This window comes from Rana temporaria, chromosome 3, assembly GCF_905171775.1.
Source record: "Rana temporaria chromosome 3, aRanTem1.1, whole genome shotgun sequence".
NCBI lineage: Eukaryota > Metazoa > Chordata > Amphibia > Anura > Ranidae > Rana > Rana temporaria.
The window spans coordinates 144,857,984-144,873,669 of NC_053491.1; the positions used below are offsets into that span (position 1 = coordinate 144,857,984).

Genomic DNA, 15,686 nt, shown 5'->3' on the forward strand with positions numbered 1-15,686 from the left:
TGTGCCCGACTTTTCCTGCTCATCAGCTCTCCTCACTGTTAGTGTATCTTATGTGTGTGGCCCATGAGAATCCCTGACTTCTGTATCTGAATGTCTCCATTACTTTGAGCTCCCTATAATGAGATCACACCATCACGTCTCTTTGTCCCATGACGTCATCCTCCTGCTGTCACTCGCTCGTACGGGTGACAGATGACGGAGAAAGGACATGGAGTGAGGTCAGGGGGCGTGTTGCGGTGACGCAGTACACTGAGAGAGGCGGTAGGGGGCGTTGTTCGCCCGTCTCGGCGTGTCCTCGCCCCCCCGTGGCTCCTCCCCCCTCTCCCCGGCTCCTCTCCTCACACAAGCGATGTCCCGGGGTGAGCAGTGCTGGCGTCAGATGGCAGTTGCTGAGGCGGAGGACGAGTGAACACCCCCACCCCCCCAGCTTGGAGCCGGGACTCGGGCCGTCATGTCGGGCATGCAGGATGAAAGCTCGGTGCGGGTGGCTCTCCGGTAGGTGGTGTTGTGGGTTGCAGGGGGCGGCTTTGTGCACCTGTACCCCTTTGTAGGGGGCGCACACTACACCTGAGGAGGCCCAATGTGGCTTCCTGCTCGGGTCACGTGCCCATTCATGGAGTGCACCTGTCAGGGCCTACCCTGAGTACACAGCAGGCTGGAGGATGAGCGCCCTTCACCTGTCATGGTGACCCCCCATATCTGTGTGTGGTCTGGGCTGACATTGCACCTTTAGACTGGACTGTGCAATCATTAACCCATTCATTGTGCCCTGTGGGCTTGTTGTCACAGCATCGGGTAAACAATGCTTTCAAGGACTCCTGTGAATGCTAAAAATGTGCTTGTGGTGGTTGATTGTTGTTGCAGAGTGTAACTTTATTGCAGCACACCATCTGAGGCTGGCATTGTTTCCTTTTTGACCTTTAATGGGATAGGTTAGCGGCCGGGTGATAGTGAAATGATCTGGTGACCAGGCCGGGTGCTTTTCTTGTCATCCTCAGGTGCTGGAGGGTCATTTGGAGGAATATCACAGTTTAGGGTTAGCTGGATCAGATCCTGGAGTAACGTGTTCGATAAGAATTACTGAAAGAGGACCTGTCACAAGTGGGCTTATGGAATTAATGGGATATTCAGGTCCACACCGCATGCAGTCCAGTGTGTTTGTTTTTATTCTGCATCAAATACATATGGACGATGTTTAATGTGGATTCCAATGACCCGAGTTCACATCAGTAGAGTGCGTTTCAGTGCAGTCATCAAGCGTAGAACATGCTGCAATTTTTTCCTGTGTGGAATATGGCAAAATGCATACAAATTGCACATGTCCTTTAAGCAGAACTCCACGCAAATTGGAAGCTCCACTTTTTTGGTTGTCCCCAAAATCAATACCAGACCCCTATCTGAGCATGCAACCTGGCAGGCCAGGTAATGGGGGGGCGGCTTCTGTTCAAATGTTGATGGGGACAAGGGCCTCTTCCCAACAACCCTGGATGTTGGTTGTGGGGGTCTGCAGACAGGGGGCTTATCGGAATCTGGAAGCCCCCTTTAACCCCCATACCCCTCCATGTGAATGAGTGTGGGGTACACAGTATGAAATGTCTGTGTGACATTTCAATAAAGTTGGTATAAAAAAAAAAATTGCAGTACGGAGCAGTGATTTCCACCAGACTGCATCTTAGTCCAACCACTGCATCATAATGCTCTGACTGGCGTGAATGAACTCTTAATTGGGCAGACCAGCCATTCTCAACCAGGGTTCCTCCAGAGGTTGCTAGGGCTCAGATGGATCATGTGCGTCAGCCTTTCCTCTTGCAGTATGATCCACAGTGGATCTCTTTTCTGCAGTTGTTTGACAGACGATGGGGCAATATGTTTGTCTCGCTGTCTCTTTTATTCCCTAAAAAACTGTAACCATGTTGCACACAGTTGGAGGGAGGTTGCATTGAGGCCCCGTTCCCTTGAATGTGACACGGGTAGAATTCTTGCTTCAAAGATGCAGCAAGTATATGACCTTGTCCAGCTGCTTTTGCAGCTTAAAGTGTAAGTTCACCTTTTCACACAAAATAAAAGGATGAACTAACGCCCTTCCCACTACCAGCTATGAAAAGGGTGAATAGTGAGCAGCGGTGCCCCGTAGTTGGGGTGGGTGCGAGCAGCGGTGCCCCCTAGTTGGGGTGGGTGCGAGCAGCGGTGCCCCCTAGTTGGGGTGGGTGCGAGCAGCGGTGCCCCCTAGTTGGGGTGGGTGCGAGCAGCGGTGCCCCCTAGTTGGGGTGGGTGCGAGCAGCGGTGCCCCCTAGTTGGGGTGGGTGCGAGCAGCGGTGCCCCCTAGTTGGGGTGGGTGCGAGCAGCGGTGCCCCCTAGTTGGGGTGGGTGCGAGCAGCGGTGCCCCCTAGTTGGGGTGGGTGCGAGCAGCGGTGCCCCCTAGTTGGGGTGGGTGCGAGCAGCGGTGCCCCTAGTTGGAGTGGGTGCGAGCAGCGGTGCCTCCTAGTTGGGGTGGGTGCGAGGAGTAGTGAAAGTGTTTAAACTTTAAACACAAACATGTCTCGGGTCAGTTAGCAACAGATTTGTTTTATTGCACCCCTCCCTAGCAGCATGTACTCGCCTTTCCATTTCTGCAACTTTTAGTTGTCAGGGTAAAAGAAAATACCCTGAACATCCAAGTTATAGGGGAGTGTGGGTCAAGCACCAATGCATCATTTGAAGGCAGGGAAGGTCCTCCAACCCTATGTAAGCTCTGATCGCTGTAACTGCTCACATCAACTAAACAGAACAACATGGGCTCGAAGGAAAGGTAAATATTCACAGCTGGGGGTGGAGGAATTAAAATAGACCTGCTATTTTAATGCCCTGGATTGGCCAAGTGTTTGCCCATGAGGGCAAAAGGATGTGCAGACCTAGACAGCTCTGGCATTCTTTGCTATTTCCTCCTAAGGTCTCTCTGTTCTAAGACCCCTTTCACACTGAGGAGCTTTTCAGGCGCTATAACGCAAAAAAGAAATCTCCACTACCATCTGTTGTATTTAGGAATTCGTCTCGCCTGCGCTGCATGAATCGGGTTCAATTATTATACAGGGTTTATGCAGTCGCTGTTCGGTCAAACATTTTCCACCCGGCTTAGTTATTAGTTATTTTCCAAACTAGATGGTGCTTGCAGGGCCTTGCTCAAGTTGCAGCTGATTCAGCAGTTATTGGCTGAAACGCAAGTTGTCTATAGCCAAAGAGCTGAACCCATACTGCTTGTGCTCATTAACTGAGGACTGTCTATTAAAGCGATACTAAACGCACACTGTTAAAGAAGTCCTCCAGCCAAAGATTGTTTGGCTGTACATTGCCTGTGGAACACAGAAGTGCAGTTCGTTCTGCACTCCTGTGACCAATTTTAGCCCACTGTCTGCTGATGTCACAGAGCCTGTCCAGGCTCGGGAAAGATAGCGACCATGTGGTTGGGAACCATCCAGATGCCTGGATCGGTACCAGGCTCAGCCTCTCAGCGAGCCTCTGGGTGCCTGAGCCAGACACTCCCGCCCCCTCCACAGCCCAGTGCTCCAGTGAGCATGGAGAGGGCAGAGTAGAGAGCCTGTGTTTGGCAGTCGCCAGCTTTTTGCTCACGGAGAACTGAAAGATCAGCTGTCTTTGATCACTCAGTTCTCAGCCTTAGAACCTGTGGGGTGCAGATGCAGCATCGGACCGATGTTGCATCTACTTGGGAAAGTATAATAAAAAAAAAACGTAACCTCTTTATAATTCCATTATCCTTTTTTCTTTCTGTATGTGAATGATGACACTGTAATTTTTTAAATAAGAAAACTAAGTATCTTTTTTCCTAATCATTATACAGCTGTCACATGACCCAGATCTTTCCCACCCTGTCTGCAGGGAAACGTAAGCAGAAGGAACGTCTAGTGCTCTGCTGCTGGTCACAGTCTTTGGAATACAGCATAAAAAAAAGAATATCAATAATCGGTTTTAAAGGTCATACAAATATATATTTGAAATCAAATCTTTATTTTTTGGCAATAATGTGATGTGGATTTCTGCCAGTCACAGGCTGTGTCATGCCCCTGTAGCCGTGTCTTAGAATAACAAGATGGTGGAGCCTCCATTAATCAAAGTGTAATATCTCACCCTCATTGTGTTTAGCTGGTTAGTGGGCATGGAGGAGGAGGAGGGAGGGCGTGTGCGCTGTCATTTACCAGAGTGTATACTCCCATATGTGTGACTTTATAGTCAAATGGCATGCTCAGATGTGATAGGGAGGATATGTTTAGGGTAGAAATGCACTGAAAACTGAGCATGTGCAGAGCTGCCAATACTGCTTTGCAAAATCCCCCATCTGCAGTGGGGACATGGACAACATGGGGAGATGGGGAACAGCAGGCTTAACCAGGTTCCCCCTGCAGAATACAAAAAATGTGGTACAGCATTTGTTGATACATCATTTTTTTTTTTGATGCGTGTTTAATGACACTTTAAATTTGGCTGGATTAGCAGACCATCCCATCATGTCGATGGTCATTTCTCTTGCTCTGTTATTTGCAGCCCATATCTAAATATCGGTATGCAGCTTTTGCAGTAGAAACTCTTGATGGTGACAAAGCAAGTTTTATTGTACATGATTGCATTGGCCTGAATGGCATGTGCCTATGATCCAGTTGGAGCACAAAGAGGTTTACTCAGGGTTTATGAGATTGCAGATGAAATGCAAGTTGGATGATTTTCTTTAAACGATAACAAAGATACAGTACAATTTAAACATGCCACATTGTGTGAAGGCATTCACTGTTCATATAATCATCTGTAACCTAATTCCTTGTTTACCTTGTGCCAACAGTCGTGTATTCTAGGAAGATAAAGCAATAGTTTACTGCTATGTGGATCATAAATGAGATCATACTGTTGCCAGATCTTCGTTTGCAATATCTATATTTTGATTAAAGGGAACCTGTCAGTTTTGACATTTAAAGTTACGCTAAACAAGATGCTTGTTTTTCCAAAAATAATCAATACAGATCCACTACCTAATGGCCCTGTAATCTATTTTTTATGAAAACATTTGGTACTTCTTATAATGTCCTCAGTGACGCGAGTTTTCAGTGCATGTCAGTTGTGGTAATGTACACTGCTCTATGCACACTACAAATCCCATAGTTTAGGGTTATTGGCCTATTTCAAGAGTGGGCAAGATAGGGTGGGTATGTGACTACATAAATGAAGAATGTATGTAGCTACTCTCTAACCGGAAGTAGAATTGTAGAAACAAAAGGGATTCAGTTGAGACTGCGAGCAATAGAAGGTACTTTTCTTTTCTTTTTTATTTTTTTAGTTAGGAATACATATTGGAATTCTTTTTTTAAAACCAGAGTTTAGTGTCACTTTAAGAGCCACCATTGTCCTCTTTAAAGGCGCTTGCACCAGGACTGTTATCCTTGGCCTTTATTCAGTGACCTGGAACAAACATTCTGCCAGTGAAGTTGCAGCACACCTGATATGAATGTACTTTTGTAAGTTGTGGACCTGATCGGACACTTAATTCACCTCTGTGGAGCGTCGGATATCTGATCCGATTCCGTCCATGAAATCCAGGCGGAGGGTGACCCTATTTTCCATCCATCTGACGGATTGGATGAAAACGGACAGGCGGTCCATTTTCATCCAATCTCTCCATTGAGGGGAGACAGACCTGTCATCCGCCTGATCAGAGTGGATCAGGGGATCAATCCACCGCTGAGAAAAGCGGAGTCCATGCCTCCTGTTCCCCGCTGAGCAGGCAGATGCCTTTCTTCTCTATGGGCGTTCAGATGTAAACGGACCACTTTCCCGTTTGCACCTGACTGCCATATGATCTGCCAGACAGATGGAGAGCGGATCCTCATCCGTCTGTTTTGATCGGATGTTTTCGGGTGTCCATGGACACATGTCCGTTGTCACCCACCACTCCATAGAGGAGACTGAAGGGTCAGATCTGGTCTGCCTAAAAGACTGACCTGATGGGGCCCATGTGAAAGGACACTTAGTGACTTAAAGGAACACTAAAGGTTTGTTTTTTATTAGATCAATTGATTGCTGTAAGCTAGAGCATTTAAATATCACTTACCTCGTTTTTCCTTTTGACCTCCAAAATCCAGTAATCCAGGTTTGAAAATGCCATTTCCTGTCACTCCTCTTCTTGCTTTCCACCAGCATCTGAGCTGTTTTGCATGGTGGAAAGCAGAATGTGCTCACCCCCTCCCTATGACTACAGCTCTGCGTGAAGATGCTCTCTTATCCCTCACAGGCATGGAGGCTAAGCCTAATGGGAACTGTAGTTCCCATTAGGCTGTGATGTAGCAAGAATGAATGCGCACCGCAAACCAGGAAGTTAGTGAGAATAATGATTCAGGAGTGACGGAGGTGAATAAAACAGCTTGATTTCAACAGATATCAAACTAGTTATAATGCAAAACATTACTTTTTACTTTATCAGCTACTGTCAGACTTTAATTTTAAGAGGAAAATATTTTTGTCTTTACAACACCTTTAAGCTGGCCATAGAAGGTTTGCATCTCGACCAGTCCCAGTTTAACCAATCCCTGATTTAGTCCAGGTTCACATTGTTGCGATTTGACATGTGAAATCGCATGCCAAATCGGTGGCTATTGCCGGCAATAGCACAGTTTGAATCGGTGCTTTCTGTACTACTTTTGGCGACTTCGGGTGCGACACCTACACAGATGTCTTTGAAATCGCCCCCGAAGTCAGACTAGCATGCGGGTTTGAAATCATGCAAGTTCAGCTGAACACGCACAATTTCAATACTGCAGCAGTGTGAACCTGTATGGGCAAGCTGAATGTACCCAAGTTAATCGATCAACTTGGTAACAAGCAGCCTGTCAGATTTTACATATGATTATTACTAGTGGTTAGTATAGCCGCAAGCATTAATCATTGTATTATCCTGGCGAGGTACGGCTTCCCCCGCCAGGAGAACTCCATGGCACTGCAGTCGGTGTTAATGGGGGTCCATGATTGCAAGCAGTACATGAAGAATAACCACCTGGAGCCAACACCTAAAAATGAGTTATCAGTGACAACCCCCTATTTTTATCTTGCCATTTTTTTTATTTTTAAGGGTTTATAGGTTAAAGGGAAACTCTGAGTGTCCTGTGAGCTGGCAGTGCTATCCAAGATAACAGTTTGCCTGGGAAAGTTCATTGATTTTATTTACCTTAACCTCACCCTTGTTACTGTTGGATCATCTTGTGCTGCTGTCACATGGTGATTCTGTGCTGTACAAGTTCCTTTCTCTGTATAAGAGCCTGATGAATCAAAGTGTTTGTACGAAGCATTGACCTTGCCTACAAGTACAGGTCCTTCCTTAACCCGTTATAAAAGTTTTTCTTGTTGATTACAGAACGTTTAAATCTCATTCCTTAGTACAAACGGTTTGGAACACGAAGAAACAAATGAGGGACAGTAGTGCTAAAGCTGACCCTACACTATACAGTCTGTGCAATCTTTTATTTCTACCATCATCTGTGCAATGCAAGGATCTACCTGATGTAATACAAGTTTAATGGATCATTTGGCTATATCCTCATATTGTATAAACCTAAAGGAGGTTAGACAGAGATTGTCTAGTGTACGGCCAGTTTAAGGCTAGTCACATATCCCATCAAATTCAGATATTTATCTTTTATTGTTGGTTATTAGTAAGATGAGAAATATCAGCCTAATGTTCTGTAGTTGTAAGATATTGAATAAAGTATTGTACATGTGATCTCATGCTCTTTGTATCTCATACAGCTTTTGACTGTATTAGTAGAGAGTGTATTTCATCAGCTGGGAGAGGACAGTATTATTTTATGCTTCACCTTGAGCACTTCCTGAGCTGCTTCCTGTGGCTTACCTTAGTGTACCGATGTGACTGATGTGAATGTTTCTTAATACAAGAATCGTCTAAAAAGTGCAGAATAGTCGTCTTAGATTTGACATACATTGTGGGTCTGTTCAACATCCTAGTCTTCCATTGCAACTGTTTGTGTCACCGTTAGACACAGTAACATTAATGCCGCTGTTAAATAATTCAAATTGGTAAATAGGGAAGTCTAGTCACTTTCAATGTGCTGTCATAGTTACAGAGAGCTTTTAGGCAAAGTAGCTGGCTTAGTGATGAAAGCCTTTCAATTATGCAACCTACATTCTACACTCTTGGGGAGGAACTCAGTAAAAAAAGGTTATTGCTCTGAAACTTCATTAGATGCAAGATGTGCTTAAAGTGATCTGTCAGCCATTTTAAATGTTTAAAAATAGAAGTCCTGCATGAGAGCAGGTGTCACAAGATGCATGGTACTTTTTTATTAGCTGTAAAAATGCTTCTCAATGTGTCTTTTTGAAGTCCGGAGGCGGTTAGTGTCACATTGTTCCTGGGAGGTCTGATTTCATGACCAAAGTTACATGGTAAGATTTCTTCCATTCAGCTTGCAGACTGAATTAATGAAATCTAACAGATTCCTCTATCCATGCCAACCAGTGGGGATGGGGAATCCTTCTGCTGGGTTATTGTATTCTGACAGCAGGTGGTGGCTGTTAGAATACATGAAAAAGCAGCTGCATCTGATTAAAATGGTTGTAAACCCCAGACATGAATTCTGAGCAAAGCATATCTCTCTATAGTGTGTGCTTGTCTCAATCCAGAGCACAAAGGAGTTTATTTACTAAAGATATGGAGTGCAAAATTAGTCACATTTCTGCATAGAAACCAATCGGCTTCTTACCTCAGATTGTTCAATTAAGCTTTGACAATAAAACCTGGAAGCTGATTGGTTTGTATGCAGAACTGTGACTAATTTTGCACACTCTAGCTTTAGTGAATAAACCCCTAGGTGTCATTTCTGTCTGCTTCCTCCCTCTATCGGCTTGAGTCACCTTTGACAATTTTTTTCTGAAGAAAGGGAAAAAAGGACAGGGAGAGAGCTCCAGCACACACCCTGTGATTGGCTCTGTTCCTGTGTGCTTTGTGAAGAGGGATGTGTCCTTTTCCTCCAATCAGCTCTCAGAGCTCTCCTCACCGAGCGCTGTAGTGTGTAAATTCAGCTCCCGCTTTATTTTTTTATTTATTTTTCTGAACGCTCCGACAAGCTTTTTAAATTCTGCACTTTGAACAGTTGTAGAAAAGACTGCAGGATAAACTGATACATCTTATGTAAGAGGATTGGTTTAATCTCTGTGTATCATCTGAGGCTAGTCACTTTGTGTGTGTGTATTTAGGTTTACTACCACTTTAAATGCAGCCACTATTCAGTGGGCTCATTCAACAGTTGAACAAACTACATATAGACTTTGGTTGAACAGAGAGGAGTCGGCAGGGCCACCCGAGCATGTTTCAGCTTATTCACCGAGAACCGGCTGAAATTTGCTGTGTATGGCCAGCTTAAAGTGATCAAAAGGTTAAAAAAAAAAAAATTATATATATATATATATATATATATATATATATATATATATATATATATATATATATATATATATATATATATATATATATATATATATATATATAAATTTTCAGCAATGCAGGACCACCACTAACATTAGGCGCATCCTTTTAAAACTTTCCAATCTTCCTGGTTTGACCAGCCCCATTACTACTCCCCCTCCACCTTTCTTTTCTAGGGCGACACCTTTCTCTTACGGGGTGCTGTGGTGCTACCCTTGTGTGCACAATCCCTGCTGGCTGTGTGCATTAGTGTGTGTGTGTGTGTGCGTGTGCGTATACATGCACACACAGCAAGCTGCTACTCTTGCTCCCTAAAACGAATTAGTGGCTGGTGACTCTTTGTCCTTCAATGACCTCATATTCAGCAATGGTGGGCCTGACTGCAAGTTTGCAGAGCTGCTAAAGGACTTTGGGTCAGCAAATTGTCTGCTGGTCCTAGAGCTTCAAGTTCATTTAAAATAAATAAAGGTTTGATTTTATTTTTACTTAATCCATACACATAATCTATACCGTGTCCCCACTCTCCTTCCCTCATGGCCTGGAGCTGTATGAAGTGACTCAGCATTGTGAGATGTATGAGAGCATGCAGCATTGCAGTGAGTGACCAGGGGACCAATAGATCCACAGACAGAGATCACACGGGCTGCCCATGCAGAGTTTATGTATAAATAATAATATAAATGCTACAGATACATTTCATGCTCATTTGGTATCTGATTTTATTTTCCATGATTGTACTATAGACTGTGATCACGTTTACCACAATGTTCAGTATTTTCTCGTCCACTGTGCATCTTCAGGTTAATTATTCATGGATTCTGGAAGAACAAAAACATTGCCGTCTGCGTTGTCACTTTAGACTGCACTGAAAAATTGATGGCTTTTTTTTTGTTTGGTGCAACATTTATACTTCTATTCATTTTGGTATGCATGTACTGGTGAGGGGGGTTGTGTTTACACACTTCCATTTTCTTATTTTGCAGTGTCTGTTGCTTGTCTGACCTGTTGTGAAAACATTAACAGTGTTTTTGGAGGTTTGTTATTGCTTAAGCATCTTCCCACAGCAAGAAAAACAGACCTTGCTACAGAAAACGAGACATAGAAAAGAGACTTAAAGGGTAATGCCCCTTTCATGTATTTCCTTCACTACTTTTTTTCTGAAGTCGGATCAAAGTCAGATACCGTATTAACGGATCTGACTTTGGCATGCGACTTGTGCATGAAGGGTAACTCCAATTTTTATTTTTATTTTAAAAGCATACCGGGCCCTTAGGTCTGGTATGGATTTTAAGGGAACCCCCCCACGCTGAAAAAAAACAAAAAATCCATACCAGAACCTTATCCGAGCACGCAGCCCAGCAGGTCCGGAAGGGGGTGGGGACGAACAATGTGAATGAGTGTACCCCTACCCATTCAGCTGGATTAAAAAGTGTAAAAAAAAATGCACTACTCAGGTTTTTAAAGTAATTTATTAGGCAGCTCTGGGGGGCTCTTCCTCCTTCTCCGCTCTCTCCAGCCTCTTCTCCATGCTCTTCGGTTCTTCTTTCGCTGTCAGGTGTCTTCTGCTGGGCTCCTCCGCTATCTTCTGCTCTTTTGCTAACGGTTGCCTGGTCTTCTCCGTCGTCGTCTTCCCTCTTCTCTTCTTCCGATGTTGACACAACGCTCTCTCCCGCTGTAATGCTGTGTGCGCGGTTCACAACGACTTATATAGGCATGGCCTTATGATTTCACAGTCCCATCATGCCCCTGACGGTGACATCATAAGGGGGCGGGGTCGTCGGATGACATCACCCGGTGACCCCGCCCCGTGCCTATACAAGTCGTTGCACACAGTGCATTACAGCGAGAGAGAGCGTTGTGTCATCTTCGGGAGAAGAGGGTAGAAGACAACGGAGAAGACCGGGCAACCGCTAGCAAAAAAGCAGAAGATAGCGGAGGAGCCCGGCAGAAGACACCAGACTGTCACTGCGGGAGAAGAGTCCAGAGAGAGCGGAGAAGGAAGAGACCCCCGGAGCTGCGTAATAAATTACTTTAACCACTTGCCGACCAGCGCACAACTATATACGTAGGCACAATGGCTTGGGTGGGCAGATTGACGTACCTGTACGTCCCCTTTAAGAAGCGACATTGTGGTCGTGTGCGCTGTCGTCAGCGGCGCGCTCACGCCCCTGCCACAAGCTCTGTGAGTCCGACCGCGGTTCCCCCGGGCTCGATGTTGTTGGCCATGCTACACGACAGCGCAGTGCCGAATCGCAAAATGTGGTCTGGTCTTTGGCCAGCCAAATGGTCCCGGGCTTAAGTGGTTGAAAACCTGTGTAGTGTGTTTCTTTTTATTGATCCTTTTTCCCCCCAGGTGACTGGGTAGGAGTACGATGTACACCATACTCATTCACATAGGGTGGGGGCCTGGGATCTAGGGGCCCCTTATTAAAGGGGTCTCCCAGATTCCGATAAGCCCCCCGCCGGCAGACCCCGACATCCTACGGCCAGGGTTGTCGGGAAGGGGCCCTTTTCCTTATCAACATGGGGACAAGGTGCTTTGGGGTGGGGGGCGGGGGGCGCAGGGTAGCTAACTCCAAATATCCTGATTGCCCCTCCAGGGGTTGTAATGCCCCATGACACTGGTGTAGCACTTTGCACAGCGCAATACACGCCTACAGAATGAGTATACATTATAATGTTCGCAATGACCATGTTGTGAAATAAGACGTGCATCTTGGGCATTATCTTCCTGTAAGGTGTCCCAGAAAAAAGAAATGCATCTCATTGGTTGGTGTGGTCATGCTGATTAAATGAGTGTTTGCCATAGTGAGTATTATGATAAATACTGATTCTGCGGCTTTGTATTGTGGTGTACAGACTGCAGCACGTGGTATCTGTAGGAATGGCTGAGATATTTGGAGTTGGTTCACCTTTTCATTTTATCGTGAAAAGGTGAACTTGCTCTTCAAAAACAGTCATGAGCCGCAAGTCTAGACAAAACTTTAGGGTTAGAAGCTCGGTCAAGTTTTAAATGCTGTCCGTCACACCTGAGATTTTTCTGTCAAGTTGTAATTGCTATCTGTCTCCTTGAAAATAAATGTTTTAACAATGGACTACTTTGTACTGGTGACACCTCCTGCTTTACTTGATGCCCATACCGTGGGGAGGAAGCGAAGAACCATTTACCTCAAGAGGACACAACAGTAAAATGTTTACATAGGAGATTAAAAACAAATAACTCAAATTGTATAATCGACAATATTGTGGCTTTCTCTGGATAATTGACTTATCATCCTTCAGTTCACTCCAGGCCATCTCAGCAACTGGGACCATCATAATAATATATTATGCGTGATGGCATTTACTGCCATAATTCAAAACTTTAATGCTTCATTTCCATGGACGTTTTTACAGCCACTTTTCTAAGTGTTTTTTATAGCTTAAAAACGTCTGTCCATGTTGTTCTATGACTTCATGCCCACATAGGCGTTTTTGAGCTGCAAATGGCATAGGCGTTTTTGAGCTGTAAAAAAAAAACCCAGGACCAGGGCGTTCTGTGGCGCCGACGCCAGACGTCAAACGCGCTACCGCTGCGTTTTTGAGCTCCAGCGTTTTATCAGCAAAAATGTCATTGGTCACTGTAGCCTCTGTAAACACAGGACATTCACAGTCGTGTGCTTGTGGGTATAGCACAGAGAAGAGAGAACTAACTAAGATGGCAATGGCAAGTTCTGTATCCCAACTTTCTCTAATCACTGCTGTTCAAGAACATCGTGAACTGTGGGACGTGGCACATGCTCTTCATGGAGATCATATTAGGAAGGTGAAGGCATGTGGATAATCCACAACTTGTGGCAGGTGACGTGGCCAGGTGACGTGGCAAGTGGACAATCCACAACTTGTGGCAGGTGACGTGGCCAGTGGACAATCCACAACTTGTGGCCAGTTGATGTGGCAGGTGACGTGGACAATCCACAACTTGTGGCCAGTTGATGTGGCAGGTGACGTGGACAATCCACAACTTGTGGCCAGTTGATGTGGCAGGTGACGTGGACAATCCACAACTTGTGGCCAGTTGATGTGGCAGGTGACGTGGACAATCCACAACTTGTGTCAGGTGACGTGGCCAGTGGACAATCCACAACTTGTGGCCAGTTGATGAGGCAGGTGACGTGGACAATCCACAACTTGTGGCCAGTTGATGTGGCAGGTGACGTGGCCAGTGGACAATCCACAACTTGTGGCAGGTGACATGGCCAGGTGACGTGGCAGGTGACATGGCCGGTGGACAATCCGCAGCTTGTGGCAGGTGATGTGGCAAGTGGCACGCTAAATACAAGTACACTGCTGCTCTCTCAGCTGCTACTCACTCTGGTCTCAAAAAATGGCAGAAATGGTTAAATTATACTGTTTTTTTTTGTTTTTTTTTGAGCTTAGGGAGGGTCTTATGATCTTATGATGATTCACTGAAATTTGGGAGTGTATATAGCCTAGAGATGTGTTTTAAAAAACGTGCAAAAATGCTAATGCAAAACGCGGTAAAAAACGCATTTTTTACCGCTGATTTTTCCAGGAGTCCTACCTAGCTTTACAGCTCGTTTTTAAAAACGTCCATGGAAATGAGGCCTAAAATGTAATATTCAACTAGGTGACTACAGACACTACCGGACACTTCGGTCACTTTTGACACATTTTTGGAACCATTGGCAATTTTATAGCGATCAGTGCTATAAAAATGCATTGATTACAATAAAAATGCCACTGACAGGGAAGGGGTTAACACCTAGGGGGAGAGGAAGGGGTTAATCACGTTCCCTGGGTGTGTTCTAACTGTAGGGGGGGCTGGGACCGACTAGGGGAAATGACTGATCGCTGTTCATACATTGTATGAACAGACGATCAGGCATTTCTCCCCTGACAGGACCGGGAGCTGTGTGTTTACACACACACAGCTCCTGGTTCTCGCTCTGTAACGAGCGATTGCGGGTGCCCAGCGGCGATTGCGCCCACCGTGCACGCGCATCGGGATCAGGGGCGAGCGGGGGGCGTGCGCGCCCTTATTGGCTGAACGGCGAGATGACGTATAGCTACGTGATCTTGCCCAGCAGAGCCGACCTGCCACCGTATAACTGCGGCCGCTGGTCGGCAAGTAGTTAACTTATTACATTTTTGATATCGGAATAAACATTATGAATTTTGGATTATTCCTGCCTAGATCATTATTTGTTGGTAAGAGTAACCCCTTTCAGCCGGCCTAACTACAGGCTACCCCCCCCCCTTTTTTTTTTTGTGCATGTTAATTAGTTACAGCAACAACACCCAACAAGGGTGCATGAACCATTACAGGTATTCTAAATTGATTACCTGTATATTAGTGGTTTAACTTGCGTTCCCCTTCCCCATTATCCCTATAATTTTTTTTGAAAGTGATAATAGTCTTCATTTTTCTTTTCTTTAAAATAACAAACATGTTATATACATACCTGCTCTGTGTAATGGTTTTGCACAGAGCAGCTCTGATCGGTCTCTTCTTGGGTCCCCCCATCTGTACTCCTGGCCCCTACCTCCTGCCAAGTGCCCCTATAGCAAGCCGCTTGCTCTGGGGGCACCTAAGCAGCCTCTGCATGTCCATTCGCGCACAGAGCCGTGGCTCGGCCCCACCCCCTCTGTCTCCTCATTGGCTCGCTGGCTGTGATCGACAGCAGTGAGTTCCAATGGCTCCTGCCTCAGCCCATGAGGAGTGCCTGGAGAACCGAGGCACTCGTGCACATCGTTGGATGAAGATGGGGCTCGGGAAAATATTAGAGGGGCTGCTGCACAAAGAATGTTTTTTACCTTCAGGCATAGAATGTCTGAAAGTAATAAAAACCTTGAGTCTTTACAGCCACTTTAAGGGCTCATTTGCACCAGCTAGGCAGGCTTTTCCAACACGCTCCCAGCACAAGATAAGGCAAAAAATCTTGTTTCATATGGTGTCCAATCACATCACTGCGGTACAAACAATGGCATCACAAAACTGCTGTGTGCATCATACGCATGCCAGTGGCCATGCGATCAGCATGGCTGTCTTGTGTGAATAAGCCATAAAGGTTGCAGTACACTACAACATATCTCAATTGTAAATGCAATGATACACATGCAGTGTGTTCTACATCCTCGCTATGTAGGTGCTGAAAATGTGTTTATGTACATGGGGACAGACATATTTCTCATTACATATGCAGGCTCTAAT

At 45.4% G+C, this 15,686-nt stretch overlaps 1 protein-coding gene across 6 annotated transcripts in view; it reads left to right on the top strand.

Annotated features, from left to right (window-relative positions):
- The first annotated feature begins 324 nt into the window (after positions 1–324).
- Positions 325–15,686, top strand: part of KIF21A (kinesin family member 21A) — a 235,803-nt gene continuing 220,441 nt past the window's right edge. For all 6 annotated transcript variants that reach the window (XM_040343616.1, XM_040343619.1, XM_040343622.1 and 3 more), the window contains exon 1: positions 325–495. In XM_040343616.1, coding sequence (XP_040199550.1) covers positions 452–495 — 44 coding nt within the window. In that variant the 5' untranslated portion in view covers positions 325–451. The remainder of the gene's footprint in view (positions 496–15,686) is intronic.